Raw genomic sequence first — 18,180 nt, forward strand, 5'->3', positions numbered from 1 at the left:
TGGTTGATCACCTTTCAATCTTGATCTTCTCCATAAGGATGGGCTATAAGTTCTTGATTATTTGGGGTATTAATAAAGCTATTTTGGTTCAGCCAAGGAAGTTGACGATTCTATCCATAGCGAAGGAAAGTCTTGTTAAATCTTGACAAACACCTTTCCTTTTTGTTTTCCTTTTAGGCCATTTCAAGACTCTTATTCTTCCGGCAGTAAGTATCCATTTAAATTATTTGACTTCAGTAAATAAATAAATGCCAACAATTGGCTTCAGAAATACATTGCAAGCTGGGTGTAGTGGTGTACATCTTTAATCTTAACACTTGGGGTGGAGGGAGGGCAGAGGAAGACAGATCTCTGAGTTCCAAGCCAGCCAGGGCTACACAGAGAAACCCTGTCTCTAAAAACCAAAAAACTAACCAAAAAACCAAACCAAACAACAACAACAACAACAAAAATCTCAAAACAACAACAACAAAAGAAATATATTGTAACTATGGCATATCTACCTTTTTACTGGCTCTTAATATACATCACTTGTAAGTTTTACTTGAATTTACTGCACTTTTTAAGAACAACCTTACTTTAGAGAGATTGACTATTATGTTCTTGAAACTCCTTGCAGGGACTTTTCTTCAATAAACTAGATCATTAGATCACTTTATAGTGTTTGGCCCTATTCCTGCATTAATACTTCTCTTCTCTTCTCTTCTCTTCTCTTCTCTTCTCTTCTCTTCTCTTCTCTTCTCTTCTCTTCTCTTTTCTTTTCTTTTCATTTCTTTGTTTCTTTTTAAAGACAAGGTCTCACTATGTAGCCAAGTATCTCTGGCTGGCCATGAATGTATAGAAATTTCCCTGCTTCCTTCTTTTAGAGCTAGATTACAGGCATGCACCACCAACCACACCCAGTGCCTTTTAAATTAACATTTTAAAATGACACATAATAGTTTTCATGTTAAACGCTAACATGTGTTTCATTTTTTTTGTTTTAAAATGTATTTCATGATTTTTTCATACATGCATGTCGTTCGCCTTTCATTACCCTCTCTTGTCCCCTTCTATCCCTGCTGACCCCGTCCTGTTCTCAACTCGTTTTCCCTTTATTTCCAAGCCTTATTTTGGTATCCCAGTGCAGTCTCTAGTTTTTGGAGGGAGATAAATCAGAGACTTTCTGGACATATTTAAAATCACCACATCATGTTGCTTCTAGAGTGCTATAGCACACGCTAGGTTTAGACATGGGTTGGCAGCCTGGAGTGCTGTCCCTAACTCTCTGAACCTAGTTTCTTTGTGAAATGGTTTTAGCAGAAGAATCCAGTCAAGGGTGGGTGTGGAATTGGGCTGAGGGATTATCTTGAGGTCAAATGACAGAGAGCATGTGAACTGTTCAATGTGGTTTGTGGTCTGTTTGTACCAGATGGTAGTATTCTGTTGTTACTAATAGTATTAAAAATGGCGGCATGGCCACCAATCACATGCTGAACAGGGATCGGAAAAGAAAGCATCACAGGTGAGTGTTTGAGAGAAAATATCGAGGAAACAAACACTGGTGTTTCACAGGCCGATTGCCTCAGACAGTGAGAGTGTGGGAAAGCTCAAAGGATAAGGGTTGGGGGAGGGGTGGGGGAGGGGGTAGGATGAGGTTTCCAAGCTTAACAGCTGTGAGAACAAACCTGCAGCAGAAAAGGAAATGGTGTGTGTGTGTGTGTGTGTGTGTATGTGTGGCAACATTTGAAATGTAAATAAATGAAATAATTAATTAAAAAAAGAAAATTAAAAACAAAAGAAAAGGTGACATAGCTCCTGCTGAGAGAGACAGGTATGGAGGAGTGTCCCTCATTCCAGACTCTCTCTGATCTAATTGAAGAGCAGAGTACAGGATTTAAAAGTCGAGTAAAGCAAAGTGTTCAGTTTTGGTACCTGTGAAGGGTAAGTTTTCCCCAACACTACAGCTCTTTTTGATAATACTATGTGTTTAATCTTTTTATTCTAACTTGTAATTGAAACTTTTTTTTTAAAGGTAAAATGGTGAGACTTTGATATGTCTGATCTTTCCCCACCCAGCTACCTCTGAAAAGTGCGTTTAAGATTTATGAACTACACATAAACGGACGATCAGAGAATGAGATCGTATTCTCCAACAGGACACGTTTAACATTTGAGAGTAAGAGTATAATTGTCCTCATTCAGACAGACAAGGCATTCTACAAGCCAAAGCAGGAAGTGAAGTATCGGGTGCTCACACTCTTCTCAGATCTCAAGCCTTATAGGACGTCCGTGGACATTTTCATTAAGGTGAGTGGCAGGCTGATGTGAAGGGGAGGGACTTCAAGCCATCCCTCTAAGGCTGACTTGAGGGTTCTGCTCATAGTAGTGACACAGTGACACAGAGTTTCACCTCTCAACACGGCGATCCTTTGAAGGGAGGTGATGGAACCTCAGAGCTTAGGCAATGGAGTCTGTCCGTTCATGTCTAATCCTGGCTTCATCACTATGACCTATCTATCCATTCACGAGTTTGCTTCCTGAACTTTTGTTATCCAGGCACTGAGACATCGAACAGAACAGAACAGAACAGATTAAGTCCCTGTTCACGTTGAATTTAGTTCTCAATGGGTGGCAAAAGGACAGATGACATAGTGTACAGACATACACGTGAGGGGGTAGATATTTATGTGTCCGTATGCATGTGCGTGATAATGTGTGGTAAGGAGAACCAGAGAACGAGAGATGGGACAGAGAGCGTGAGTTTATGGTTAGCGCTTTCTAGAGAGTTGCCAGAGAAGAGTGGTGTGAGCAGAGACCTGAATGAAAGACAAGGGTGGACAGATGAGAGCAGAGAGGTCACCACGTACAAGGGCCCGAAGCGCACTGAGCGTAGGGAGTGAAGGGATACCCATTAAGAGGTGAGGTTCGATACATCTGCTGGGTTGAAGCATTGAGCTCATATTAGATCTTGTGGGGTGTTAGATGGCCTGGACTTTACAAAGTATACATGACTATATATGAGAATGTATACTTGCCACATTTGGCTTCTGGGAAGGATGCAGAGAGACCTTCCTCTGATAGGTCTGATAAAGAGAGGTCCATCTGGCCTGGCCAACATGTAGTTCTCCTGCCCAGGGAAGGTTGTTCGCACTGAAGTTCAATGCTTAGGAACAGTGAGCAGGGGTGATCATAAATCGCCTTTGATCACATCTAGCCACACTCCTCACCTCAGAGGCCAGATAGGAGGCTGTGGATGTCGGCTTGGTTGTTCTCCAGCCGAAAATAGTGATTTGGGACAGGACATCTAATCTAGCCTGCATGCCGACTTGCTGATAATGGCTAAGATGCTGATACTCGAAGATATCATCCTTAGGGTCAGATATTTATCATGGTGGCATATCGAGGGGTGTTCTGATTGTCGGTGAGGAGCATTGTCTATTATATGCCCATCTTTTCTGTCTTAGTAACTCACCTCAGGAAGGACAGCGGCTTTAGAGGCCTCTCAGCAGTGGAGAAAGCAAGCCCTGTCTTACCCTGCATTTTCTCCTATAGCCAGTTTAGCATTACAGTGTAGAAGTAAGTGGCTTTGACATTGTGGTGGCAGCTGGCACAGCTGGCTTCTGCCCTGGGCTTTCTGCTTCAAAAATTTGCTCTGGGTACAGGCAAATAACCTTGTGTGGATATAGCTCTTTCTGACGTGGAGAGTATATTCTGTATGAGTACAGGTGACTGAGTGTGGATGCAGTTATTTATGGCTCGGAGGGTATGCCCTGTGACTGTAAACTGGTGCTTTGGCCCTCTAGTCCCAAGAACAACGTCTTAAGGTGGAAGTGTCAGTTTAGCCTTCTTTTGCTTAAAGGGCCACCATCTAGGAGAAAGCTCAGCACTATAACGCATCCGCAGTGTTTTTGTCGTCCTTCTCCCTTAGGCAACACCGAGAATTCCTGTATTAGTGTTTCTTTCTTTCTTTCTTTTTAAAAATTTCTTATTAGATATTTTCTTTATTACATTTCAAATGCTATCCCGAAAGTTCCCTATATCCTTCCCCCGTCTTGCTCCCCTACCTACCCACTCCCACTTCTTGACCCTGCCCTTCCCCTGTGCTGGGGCATATAAAGTTTGCAGACCAAGGGACCTCTCTTCCCAATGATGGCTGAATACGCCATCTTCTGCTACATATGCAGCTAGAGACACGAGCTCTGGGGGTACTGGTTAGTTCATATTGTTGTTCCACCTACAGGGTTGCATCCCCCTTCAACTCCTTGGGTACTTTCTCTAGCTCCTCCATTGGGGGCCCTGCGTTCCATCCTATAGATGACTGTGAGCTAGCCGTATTAGTGTTTCTTAAAGCTTTGTTCATTGGACAGAAGAACCCCAGCCTTTCATTGATTCGACTTCCTTAACCACGAGGCAGTATGTGTTTATGGCTAATTGTATTTCTTCCTGAGCCCTTTCGCTGCACAACTCTCCCTTGCATCACACTGTGGCAGGTACAACAGAGCCAACTGCTGACCCAGGGCTTGACTGGGGAGTTTGCCTAGGAGACAGTAATCTGCTCATTCTTGACCTGCCTTACATCACTGACTTGAAGTCTCGGCTGCCACTACTCAGTTCTCAGAACCATATTTATCTCCAGCTGTCTACTTTGCTAACACTCCTTCTCCAGGGTAATTTTTTTTTTTCCTGGCCTCTAATAACTGGGTGGGCTCAGTATGTTTAGTCAGAAGGTAGAGAATAAGAGAAAGTGTGTGATCCTTGGTCTCAAGAGTTCACAGTGTGGCTGGAAACAGATTTTTGTAAAATAAAATGTGTAAAAAAAAAAGATTTTTCACTGCATCTTACAGTGAATCGTACTCAAGAAGAGTAAACCCCAGACATGCCGGAGGCCATCCCCACAGAGCTCCCTGCTGCTGGAGCTTATTTTACTAGTGGATGAGAGAGGGAGGGACAGTCCCCGTAGCAGAGGCCCAGAGGTGTGGAGTTCTGTGGTGAACTGCAATGAATGTGTACGTTGGGAAGAAGATGGACCTAGAAGTGGAGATCTTGCAAGGGTGTGGCCCTCAGTCTGTGGACACCAGGAAGCCGTCGTCACCCAGGGGCCTGCTGTGACTATAAATGACTCTCTTTACTGTTAGCCTGGGTCAAGCCTTTCAACCCCATGTGCATTCTCAGATCAGCTGTTCCCGATGACAGGGTGAGCAGCGGGCAGGAGTGGAAGAAGGGATCAGTGGCGTTGTTCGAGTGGGGTCTGGTGGATTTTTGAGGAGGGAGGGACCAGTTGTTACAGCCGGCTATGGTGGATTTGTGAAGTTGGAGAGGAGACAAGTAGACAGAGGGCGGGGCAGCTTTTCAGGGACTGGGGGTATGAGAGGTAAACACTTTGCATGGGTACTGCAGGAAGCCGCCTTTGTCTGTGAGGTCGTGGGAAGACGAAAGCATTTCTTGTGGACCCCTAATTAAATAGTTCTCTGATATACTTTGGCTGATGGGAGACTGACATGAGTTTGAAGTCTGAATCCCATCATGTGTTGTTGCTGTATGTGAGAGCCATGCCAGTCAATCACAGCTGAGTGTTTACCAACCCCTCCAGCAGGCAGCTCTCTCAACAGTAGGGAAAGGACAACTCTAGCTCCTCTTTCTGTTCCCGTATAGTACTATTTCTATTTTCATATCACACATGTACACATACACACACATGCACACACTCACATGCATACATACACACATGCACATACACAGTACACGTACACATACACACATGCACACATACACACATGTACACACATATACACATGTGCACAATGCACACACATGCACACACATGCACAGATACACACATGCACACATATACATGTACACATACACACATGTACACACACATACACACATGCATACATACACACACATGCACACACTCACATGCATACATACACACACATGCACATACTCACATGCATACATACACATGCAAATATACACATGTACACATACACACATACAACATGCACACACATATACACATGTGCACACATGCACACATATACATGCACACATACACACATGTACACACATACATTGCACATGTGAATATATGTGCACACATGCACACATACACATGCACACATGCACATTCATACATATATGCACACATGCACATATTCACACACATGCACATACATATACACATGTGCACACACACATATACACACACCCTTTATATTGAAATATAGATTCCATATATGAGAGAAAATACAGCATTTGTCTTTCTGAGCCTGGCTTATTCACTGAAGGAGAATTATAATGATTAGAGGTAAGCTGGAGTACCTAGCCCAGTGGGCCTTTAATGAATGAGGATTCTACCTCAACAGTGAGAATTCATTTCCCTCTCTCCCTCCCTCCCTCTCTTGCTCCCTCCCTCCCTTCCTTCCTCCCTCCCTTTTGATAAACACAAAGTCATGTTTTTATGATTTTCATACATGTACATCACTGTATTTTATTAATAGCCACCCTCTATCATCCTGGTTTTCTTCCCAACAGAGGTTTTCATGTTGTATGTAAGTGGCATGAATATATATTTGCATACAATGATGGCCAAGTGGTGCTCATTCTTTTCCTCTCATTTCTCTGTGTTCTTTCTCCTTTTGCATAGTCCATTTCTACTTTCGTCTCTCTGTCTGTCTGTCTTCTGTCTCTGTCTCTGTGCCCCCTCTCTCTCACACACAGATATTCCCTCTACTGAAATATAGATTCCATGTATGAATGAAGTATTTGCCTTTGTGAGTCTGGCTTATTTCACTTAACATACTGTCTTCAGTTGTATCCACTTGCCTGCAAATGGTGCAAATGGCAGAACTTCATTCTTTTTTTTCTTTGTTTTCATTAGATATTTTCTTCATTTACATTTCAAATGCTATTCCGAAAGTCCCCCCCCCCCGTGCCCTCCCCTCGCCCTGCTCCCCAACCCATCTACTCCCGCTGCCTGACATTCCCCTGTACTGGGGCATATGATCTTTGAAAGACCAGGGCCTCTCCTCCCAATGATGGCCAACTAGGCCATCCTCTGCTACATATGCAACTAGAGACACAGCTCTGGGGACTACTGGTTAGTTCATATTGTTGTTCCTCCTACAGGGTTGCAGACCCCTTTAGCTCCTTGGGTACTTTCTCTGGCTTCTTCACTAGGGGTCCTGTGTTCCATCCAATAGATGACTGTGAGCATCCACTTCTTTGTTTGCCAGGCACTGGCATAGCCTCACAAGAGATAGTTATATCAGGGTCCTGTCAACAAAATCTTTCTGGCATATGCAATAGTGTCTGGGTTTGGTGGGTTCCCGGTTTGGGCAATCTCTGGATGGGTCGTTTCTTCCCTCTCAACTCTGAACTTTTTAAAAAATATTTTTACTTATTCACTTTACATCCCTTTCACTGCCCCCATTCCAGTCACCCCCTCCCACAATCCTCCTCTGAGAGGCTCCACCCAGCAGCTGTCGAAGACCTTCATTCTTTATTGTGCAGATATACCACTATTTATCCACTTCTCTGTTGGTGGCCATTTTAGGCTGTCTTGGCATCTTGGCTAGCGTGAGAAATACTCAATAAACATGGATGTGCATGTATGTGCATGTATGTGCATGTATGTGCATGTATGTGCATGTATGTGCATGTATGTGCATGGATGTGCATGTATGCTAAGTGTCAGAGTCAGAGCAGGTGGTGACCCTAGCTTAGTTTCTTGAGGCTCCTGTATTTTGATTTTTATGTGTGTGTGTGTGTGTACACTACTTTGTATTTTAGTGGTGGTTTCTTTAATTCACTCATGTGGGTTTGCTTGAGTGCATGCTGTATGTCCTCTGTAGAGGGAGCTATGGTGTCAGGAATGAAAAGGCAGATCAGAATCAGCATGGCCTCAGGTGAAGTAAGGGGAAAGGAAGAAATCTTGATTTGTCTTCTTTTGTGCTATAGATATGTCATTTCCCAAAAACTTTCTGTAGGGTTGCTTTTCTCATTGCCATGACAACATACCTTTCAGAAGCATCTTAAGGGTTGGTTTGGGCTCGTGGTTTCAGGGTGCAGTCTACCATGGAAGGGATGGTGGCGGAGCAAGCAGCTGTTGCCTGCTGGCAGGCGTGTGAGGCAGCTGGTCACACTACATCCATGTTCAGGAAGCAGAGGGAGATGTGCTCTGCCCGTCTCTTGGCTTCTCTCCTCCTTTCCCTTTTATTCAGTCTGGGCTGCTAGCTAAACCTCGCAGGAAACACCTTCACAGACCCACCCAGGTGTATGTCTCCCGGGTGATTCTAAACTCTAATCCAGATGACAATGGGGTTTAACCATTATACCATCTTAGTGTCATATTTTGGGGGAAAGTTCTAGATGTGTCTGGGGTGGTGGGTCTGACAGTTCTCTCAGCCATCATTCCTGAGTAGCACACATGTGCCCCTGGACAGCCTTCCACAGCTAACATACACTGGTTTCTGTTGCAGGATCCGAAGTCTAATGTGATCCAGCAGTGGTTTTCTCAGAGAGGCGACCTTGGAGTCGTTTCCAAAACTTTTCAACTATCCTCTCATCCGATACTTGGTGACTGGTCCATTCAGGTTCAAGTGAATGTGAGTATAAATGTATCTTTGGGGGAGAGTGTAAAAATGGTTTAAATTGTTCATATGGTAAAGTTTCTCCTAAGCCATTCTATAGACTATGACTATCTAGACAATTTAGTGACTTATTGTTAATTCACTGTATTTTACAACAGGGCGGCTTCCATTACAGTCATTATCTTTTTCTATCATAGAGTGTTTGGAGGTTTAAACATTTTCACATTTTGTTCTAAAGCTGATTAAATATTTATTTAATTGCGTGCGTTGATGCTTTTAAGACTGAGCACTGAACACAAACTTATTCGTTTGGCACATTTGATGTTTCAGAATAATGATTAAAACGTGATTGGACAAGCCTGCTTTGATCTTGTAAGAAACAGCGGCTTTAAAGAGTCACACTGACCCCTGTTCTTTTGGCCTTGACCCTCAAAGTTCCCCTTGTATTTGCTTCCCTCACACGAAGCTCTGTGACTTGGCAGGGCAGGGGCAGTGCCATGCCCTCTGTTGTCTCTGCCTCAGCTTCCTGTGGGTGCACTACTTTTTTTTCAGTCAGTTGTTCTATTGCTGCAGTAAAGCAACATGATCCTAAGCACTTTGCAGAGTGAATGGCTTATGTCATTTCCACATCATAGCCTGTCACTGAAAGAAATCAGGACAGGAACTCAAACAGGGCAGGAACCTGGAGGCGGGAGCTGATGCAGAGGCTACGGAGGAGTGCTGCTTATTGGCTTGCTCTCTCCATAGCTTGCTCAGCCTGCTTTCTTACAGCCCTCAGGACTACAGATTGCCAACCCTAGCCGGCATCAATTGCCAACAGTTCCCTTGCTAGTGTTGGACTTTATGAGCTCTTTGCTCATCCTGGATGGGATTTGGGTTGGCTCGATCTTGTGCAGGCATTCCTCATGCATTTACATCCACTGTGAGTTCATGTGTGCAGTGACCCTGTCATGGCCATCACCTCCGGCTCTTAGAATCTTTCTACCCTCGGATGACATCTGAGCCTTGAAGGTGAGAGGGTGTGATATAGATGCTATCACTTCATAATCTTTTGGTTTCTGTATGTCGGCAAGCCATGGGCTTTTGTGTTACTATCTATGAGAAGCTTCACTGACAAGGGTTGAGAGATGCATTCATCTATGGTTTAAAGATAAGAACTTAGTGGGCAATTTAATTCTATGTCTACTTAGTGAGAGAATAATATAGGTTCTCCTCTAGGGCTTGTGACCTAGCCAGCCATGGACCTTTTGCCTAGTTACTTGGCATGAGTTCTGTCTTGTAGAGTGGGCCTTAAGTCCAAGTAGAAAGTGGTTGGCTGATCAAATAACGTTTGTGCACCTTGTCCAAGTGGGCATGTCTTGCCAATTACCTCACTATTGTAGACACAGGGTCACAATCGAGAAAGAGTTGATTATTTTCCTCTCCTAGTAGTATATATAGAACCTCCCAGATAGCCAGTAGGCACTAATTTTCTAGATTGGTACCAGCTTGATCCCACCATGGTCCTATAGTTTAAATATTTAGTACCTTCTGTAATAGGGTTGTACCATCAAGTTCTGGAGTGTAACTAGGAACAAATACAATAGCCTGTAATTCTGGGGGGTATGGGACCCCACAGAACAACTTGAAAAGAACCCCATACTATCCCTGGGTGTTTTATTTGCTAGTTTCTGAAATCTGGGAGAGGCATTTCCCTATGCTACCCCCCCCCCCTTATAGGGTAACTCGATTTTAACTTCTTTTATATGATTATATGTATAGATTTTAGGAAACTCAAAGTAGTAGTTTCCTCTATGTACTAGGTTTCTACATGGCCTTTAAAAAGTCGTTAGTGTTAGTTTTCTCCTCTACCCATGGCTCAATTCTCTCTTCTTTACAACACAGATATTCTTTTTTTTTTAAATTTTCTTTATTTACATTTCAAATGCTACCCTGAAAGTTCCCTATACCCCCCCGCCCCTGCTCCCCTACCCACCCACTCCCACTACTTGACCCAGGCCTTCCCTTGTGCTGGGTCATATAAAGTTTGCAAGACCAAGGGGCCTCTCTTCCCAATGATGGCCGATTAGGCCATCTTCTGCTACATATGCAGCTAGAGACACAAGCTCAGGGGGTACTGGTTAGTTCATATTGTTGTTCCACCTACAGGGGTTGCAGCCCCCTTCAGTTCCTTGGGTACTTTCTCTAGCTCCTCCATTGGGGACCCTGTGTTCCATCCAATAGCTGGCCAACACAGATATTCTTGACTCAAACATGACTTATGATAAGAAGATCTTTGCAAGCAATAGAATGTGGCTTTTATGACATCTTAGAATTATATAGTTCTATTACTAAGACATTTACAAAGAAGCAACACAGAGGAATAATTTAATTCAGTCTTTGAGTTATTTAAGATATTTAAGTTCAGGGCTGAGAGATGGCTCAGTGGTTAAGAGCACTGACTGCTCTTCTGAAGGTCCTGAGTTCAAATCCTAGCAACCACATGGTGGCTCACAACCATCCGTAATGAGATCTGACGCCCTCTTCTGTTACATCTGAAGACAGCTACAGTGTAGTTAGATATAATAAATAAATAAATAAATCTTAAAAAAAAAGATATTTAAGTTCTTGGATCTTTTTAGTTGGTACTTTTGCTCTCTCTCTATATCTATCTATCTATCTATCTATCTATCTATCTATCTATCTATCTATCTATCTATCTATATATGTGTGTGTGTGTGTGTGTGTGTGTGTATTTCAAGACAGGGTTTCTCTAGGTAGCCCTGGCTGTCCTGGAATTCCCTCTGTAGACCAGACTGGCCTCTAACTCACAGGGATCTGCCTGTCTCTGCCTTCCAAGTACCATATGGCATGTACCATAACTGCCTGGCTTATTTACTTATTTTTAAGATAGGGTCTCAATATGTCTGCCTTTGTCTCCACAGTGCTGGGATCACAGGCATATGCTACCACACATGGCTTGTCCTATTTGAAAGTAGCGTGATGGGTCTTCCACATCTCAATCTTGGGGTAGTTCTCAACAGGCTCAAGTGGAGGGGGTCATACCTGGTATAATGGATAAGCTCATTTGTCTGGTCTTTATGATATTAGTCAAAATATTCACAGATGTGATTCATTATTGGCAAAAATTATCCATCCATTTGCACTTCAAAAAGATAAAGGCGTCCTCCCCTTAGGGAGAAAGATTCCCCATTCACATGCTGTGACTCAAATGAGCCTTGAGATTGTTCTGAGTGAAATCAGCCTCAAAAGGACAGCTGCTGTGTGGTCTTGTGTAAATGCAATATTTAGGATATAGAAAATCAGTGGCATACAAAGTGGAATGACAAAGGCCAGGAGGTAGAGCGATGAGGAGGTGGAATTGTTTGGATGGGGTAGTTTCTGTCCTGCAAGGTGAAGGTCCAGGGATTTGTTGCCAACAGTGTAGATGCACTTAGCACAACTGTCCAGTGCTCAGAGATGGCTTGATGGCAAACTCATGTCACTGTAATTAAAACAAGTGAAAAATCAATGTCACCTATTTATGCGATAGGGTGGTCATGGAGTGTGTAATATTTATATTACTTTATATTTTATGATACAGAGATGAGGAATATTTAATTTTTATATAAACACCAGAAGATGCTTGCCATGATGTGTCAGGTGAGATGTATGGGATAGCTCTTGCTTGAAGCAGCCTGATGAAGGAGTCCTGTGGGATACGGTGAGGGAACCAACTTAGAGGAAAGAGTCAGTGCTAGGGTCCTACTAGACGCTTACCTTTGCTGGATGGTCAGCGGTGTCTTTGCAGATGTTTATATACCTACCAACTAGACGCTTACCTCTGCTGGATGGCCAGCGGTGTCTTTGCAGATGTTTATATACCTACCAACTAGACGCTTACCTCTGCTGGATGGCCGGTGGTGTCTTTGCAGATGTTTATATACCTACCAACCTTAGCCTTGATAATTCAGCTGCTCTTACACATGAATGTGTAACATGGTTTTAAAGAACGTTGGAGGCAGTATTGCAAAAGAGGTTCATACATGCAGTGAGTAATGCGTGAGGATTAAAATTAATGTCTGTAAGATCTGTAGCTGAGGTATTTGCTCATTTTCTGGATTTATAGCTTAATGTGGTAATGACCAAACAAAACATCTAAACCTGAGGATAATATTAATTTGGAGAAGATACAGGATACCATGAGAAATGTTGGTTTTTAAGGGTCTCTCAGTGTGATCTCTCAGTATGATGGCTGATACACCATTATGATGAAATAAACACATTTACATTATGTCATGTAGAAAATGTTTATGAAGGTTGGTATCTGCTCCCAGGAAAGCACAGGTGCAGTATTTATATATGTTCCCATTCATTCTTCGTAGGTAATTTTGTGATATGGGTACAGTTATGTCCATTTTGCTATGAGAAGACCACAGCCTAGCAAGTTAACTTTGTAGGTTTACTTCTGTAGGAAAGGAGAGCTTTTTTGACCTCCTGCTTGACTTTTAGTTCAGTTCAGAACCAATGGCAGCTTTCCAGTCACTGTATTGCTTTAAGACTGAGGCCATCCATGCTACAGCAAAGAACAGCAATGATAATCTACAAATATATAACGTGTGTGTGTGTATTCCAGCCCTGGGAGCTGGCAACAGTGCTTGCATATAAGTTAACAGTTATTAGATGTCTTAATCTAAATGCAGCTTCCCCCTGGAACACTTTTGAAGGTATCATTATCTTTCTGATAAAGACAAACACCAAGTGCTCATTGTTGGTGAAATGTCAATATGAAGCATACAACTAAGAAAACAACAACAAACAAACAAACAAAACCCCCAAACCCAAAACAGACCTCGTTAACAAAATCAGTGGCCACCGGGGGGCAGTATAATCAAAGGCATGTTTGAGTGGTGAGCCAGGGCTTCACTTCTGGTTTTTGTCTTCGACTCCTCTTTGCATTCAGGGGCTTTATATTTTATTACCTGCTTTTGTTTTAGCATTGAGTCATGACTATGGATGGGATATACTCATTATTTGAATGCTCCACTCTCATATACTAGGTTTTTTTTTTTTTTTGAGTCAGTAACTATTCTCAATATAAACTGGGGAAAATTATTTTCAGAAGAGAAATTCAAAATTTCATTCTATTTGTAGAAAAAAACCCGTATGGAATGCCATCAGCACCACAGTGGGAAGACAGTGCATTAGAACCGGAGGCTTTATCAGGGGTCTGAGGTGTAGTGATGGTAGATAACCAGGAAGTGGCATCTTTAGTCACATGTTCCCCCAGGTCAGGAAAGGGATGCTTAGTGAAACACGCTGTGCGCACCTTGGCATTTATCCAGTTCTACCATGTTCATTTATAGCAGTGGTTCTCAACCTCTGGGTCAAAATCCCTTGATGATAGATATCCTGCATATTTGATATTTACATGGTTCATAACAGGAAAATTGAAGTTATGAATTAGCAACAAAAATAATTTTATGTTTGCAGGTCACGACAACATGAGGCACTGTAGTATTAAAGGGTTGCAGCATTAGGGGGGTTGAGAACTACTGATTAAGACAGTCAGCCACTTCCTGACCCTTAGACGCTCTAGAGTAACTGAGACTGCATTTGGTCATCATGTATTGCTTTCATTTTCAGGATTTTGAAGTAACAAGTGTTGGTGCATGGTGCGTGTGTGTGTGTGTGTGTGTGTGTGTCTGTATGTGTGTATGCATGTGTGTGTGTATGTGTGTGGTATGCATATGGATGCAAGTGTGAAGGCCAGAGAATCTTTTTCTAATTTTTTTTAAAAAAAGATTTACTTTATCTATGTGAGAACATTATCGACCTCTTCAGACGCACCAGAAGAGGGCATTGGACCCCATTACAGATGGTTGTGAGCCACCATGTGGTTGCTGGGAATTAAACTCAGGACCTCTGGAAGAGCAAGTCAGTGCCCTTAGCCACTGAGACATCTCTCTATCCAGCTCATCTTTTTCTATTTTTAAATAAAGTAGAAAAAGATTTAAATTTACTACCGAGTTTCATCTTAGTTTTTTTTTTTTTTAAGACAGACTCTGTCCCTGCACCTAAAGCCCTCCCCCTCCCCCTCCCCCACTCCCCCGCTTCTAGATCTGCCTGTCTGCCCTTCCCAGTTATAGATGCATGAGATGCATGCCTCCGCACCCAGCCTGTATGTGGGGGAGAGCTGGGCTTATGCGGCTGCTAGCCTCTTACAAGGAATGCATCTCTTCAGCCCAAGTGCCTTTGACTGCGGAACATTTCTAGGTCTTCATTCCCATTCCCGTGTCTCACTCGCAGTACAGGGTGGTTGTGGGTCTCAGTGAATTTTCTATCCATTCATAGATGGGCCAGTTTTTCACCATTGTTACGTAGCAAAAGTTATAAAGCAACAGATCGCTTCGATCTGTCTCCTCAACTTATGGATGAAGGGATGTGACAGATGAGGATGACACTGTTCTCACAAGGTTGGTGCACCCAGAGGTCAGAAGAGGAACTGGAGATGATGAGTTGGAATGAGGATGTTGAGAACTGAACTTGGGCCTGTTGGAAGAGCATCACGTGCCATCACTCACTGAGCCATTTTCCAACCCCTCATTAAAAAAAAAAAATTAAAATCATGTTTTATGTGTATGGATGTTGTATTAGTCAGGGTTCTCTAGAGTCACAGAACTTACAGATAGTCTCTATATAGTAAAGGAATTTATTGATGACTTACAGTCTGCAGTCCAAATCCCAACAGTGGTTCAGTAGTAGCTGTGAATGGAAGTCCAAGGATCTAGCAGTTGCTGAGTCCCACACGGCAAGAAGGCGAAAGAGCGAGAGCCAGACTCTCTTCTTCCAATGTCCTTATATGGTCCCCAGCAGAAGGTGTAGCCCAGATTAAAGGTGTGTGCCACCTCACCTTTAATCCCAGATGATCTTGGACTCGGAGATCTCCCTGTCTTAATCTTCTGGATTCAATCACCACTGTGTCTCAAGATCTCCATACCAAGATCTAGGTCAGAAACTTCTATTTCCCAGTCTCCAGATTAGGTTCACTGGTGAGCCTTCCAATTCTGGATTGTAGTTCATTTCAAATATAGTCAAGTTGACAACCAGGAATAGCCACTACAGATGTTTTGCCTGCCTGCATGCCTTTGTACCATATGTATGCCCTTGGAGGCCAGAAGAGGGCATTGGAGCCCCTGAAGCTGGAGTTATAGATGGTTGTGAGCTGCCACGTGGGTTCTGGGACTTTAACCCAGGTCCTCTGGAAGAACAGCTGGCACTCTTAATCACTGAGCCATCTCTCCAGCACTATTAGTCTCTTTGTGTGTGAAAGATTTCATTTAGCTTATTAGGCTTTATGGAAAGATCTAGTAGTAAAAGGGACCTAAGTTGAAGACGTAGCAGAAGTCGGAGGTTGGGGATGCTGTAAATCCTGTGAGGGAACAGAAAGGAGGTGCTAGGTATAGGAAAGTCTGTACCGTTAGACATCAGGAATGGAAGAACATAAATCGTTAAAAAGAGAGACTGAGGCAAATGATAAACACAATTTTTGATTTTACCTCCTCTCCCGTGGGCGTTGCTGTCTCTGTCTACTCAGTCTTCCACAAAGAAAAGCAACCGTCTGAGCTCTGCCTGCGTTTCCCCAGGCATTCCAGTTGTGGCTTGAAGGTTCCTGCTTTCTTGTGCATTTTGCACAGTTTGCTCAAGTTCATTTCATAATTCATTTTAGGCAAGTCCACTTGTAGGCATGGCCTCAACTTCCATCCCCATGCCAATGACTTGTTTGTCTCTGAGAGGACCCAGGCCTCTGAGCCCCAGACCGGTACCGTCCTTTTAATCTTCTCTCACCACATCTAGATCTTTTCCAGCATTTTCCACTTCACTGAACTATTTCACCCTCCTGGCAGCTGTGCTAGCTGGTAACCTTGGCATTATCCTTGACATCTTATGCTCAGTTACCACCCAAGTCCAGCCTCCACGAGCTCCTGTGGCATTGACTCTTATGGACATGCCAGATGGACCCATTTCTTTTTCTTTTCTTCTCTACCTCCCTTGTTAAAGTTGCCATCACAGTTTCCCTAGATATTGTCAGTGTCTATTAGTCATCCTCTGTAAATTTCCTTGTTTCTAACTTGCAACCCATCCTCTACACAGTAGTAAATGTAATCTAAACAGTAGCTGGATCTGTTATCCTTTGGCTTAAAGCCTTCTAAACACTTCTCATTGCTCTCAGAGTAAAATTCGTATTTCACCATTGTTTACCCAAGGCCTTGCTTGATCTGATTCTACTTCTTCACTTCATCTCCAGTCTTAGTCTCTGCAAATCTGATCCACACTGTTTGTTATAGTTTGTAACTACACATAAATAGAGTTGATAAGCGGCTTTTCACTAGATCATACTCTCCTTGCAGGAAAGATAGATTCTACTTCCATCAAGTGCCCGATATTCATTTTCTGCCATAGTAGAGGAAAGAATGGTCAAATAAATGGATGGATGAATGGATCCCTTATACTTCCACTTGGAGATTCTGATTCAGTGGCTCCTGGTGGGAAATGGACATCTCTTATTTGTTAAGCCCCTTGTAGATGACTCTGCATGATCTAGGTTGAAATTCCCAGAGAAAGACATCGTACCTACAGTTCAGAGTACAGATGTTTGGGCTCTAAACACAGCAAGGAAAGGGCAATATAAATGTTAATAAATATTTTCAGTCACTCGGCAAACCCTTTTATTAACTGTCATTCTTCCAAGTAAGTCGGAATAAATACAGTGACACTTTTTATATGATGATGTTTCCATTGTGATATTTTGTTTATTTATATGCTTTTTTAAAAAACCAATTTTATGGTAAAAATAAATGAGGAAGAAGATTGCCTAATAGTTTATAGACAAGATTCAACCTTACAATAAGGAGTTGAGGTGGCTTTTATGTAGCAGAGTGACCTGGGTTGGGAGTCATGAGGACCTTAGAGGCCCTAGACTTCTTGTATCTCATGTAGAGAGTAGTGGACCAGGAATCACAATGCTCCAGGTTCCCAGGCCTCATGCACAAATGCAGAGAGCACTGGATTGGAGATTGCAGAGATGAGCCTTAGTGGTTCAGCTGAGGGACCATGGGAACAACTGGCCTGGGGATGTGAGTCAACCAGTTTACTCAATTGTAGACGATTTCATTCAATAGCTACCAACAGCATGCTGAAGTAGCTACTGTGCTATAAGAACTTCCCACTTCCTTAAAGAAGATAGAGCAAAACAAATGATTATGCTAAACGGGATGCAGGGTATTGTGGGAGAGAAGAGGCATTCTGAACGGCATGGGGAAGGCTATTGGGAAGAGGCTCCAGCCAGATACACCAATCCAGGATGTTTGGGAGGACATAATGAAAGACATCTTCAGCAAGGGGATTTGAGCCCGAGTCTCTCTGTTGAGATTTGGACTAGAGACAACAATTTAGGAATCTTCAGTATAGGAACAACAATAAAGATCCTTAGGACTCGTCTACCGTTAAAGAACTTCATATGTTGTTTTTCATGTACTAATTAATGTTTGCTGTGTATGAACTTTAATTCAGAGATTATCTCATTCCATGTGCTTTTAAAATTTTTAAACCTTTAAAAGATCAT

The 18,180-nt window shown here is 42.8% G+C and overlaps 1 protein-coding gene across 1 annotated transcript in view; it reads left to right on the forward strand.

Moving 5' to 3' along the window:
- The window catches only part of Cd109 (CD109 molecule), a 103,948-nt gene that overhangs the window by 20,151 nt on the left and 65,617 nt on the right, over nucleotides 1-18,180 (forward strand). The window contains exons 3-5 of the mRNA XM_021206550.1: nucleotides 178-206; nucleotides 2,059-2,289; nucleotides 8,466-8,591. Of these exons, the coding sequence (XP_021062209.1) occupies nucleotides 178-206; nucleotides 2,059-2,289; nucleotides 8,466-8,591 (386 nt within the window). The remainder of the gene's footprint in view (nucleotides 1-177; nucleotides 207-2,058; nucleotides 2,290-8,465; nucleotides 8,592-18,180) is intronic.

Source organism: Mus pahari, chromosome 10 (assembly GCF_900095145.1).
Source record: "Mus pahari chromosome 10, PAHARI_EIJ_v1.1, whole genome shotgun sequence".
Taxonomy (NCBI): Eukaryota; Metazoa; Chordata; class Mammalia; order Rodentia; family Muridae; genus Mus; species Mus pahari.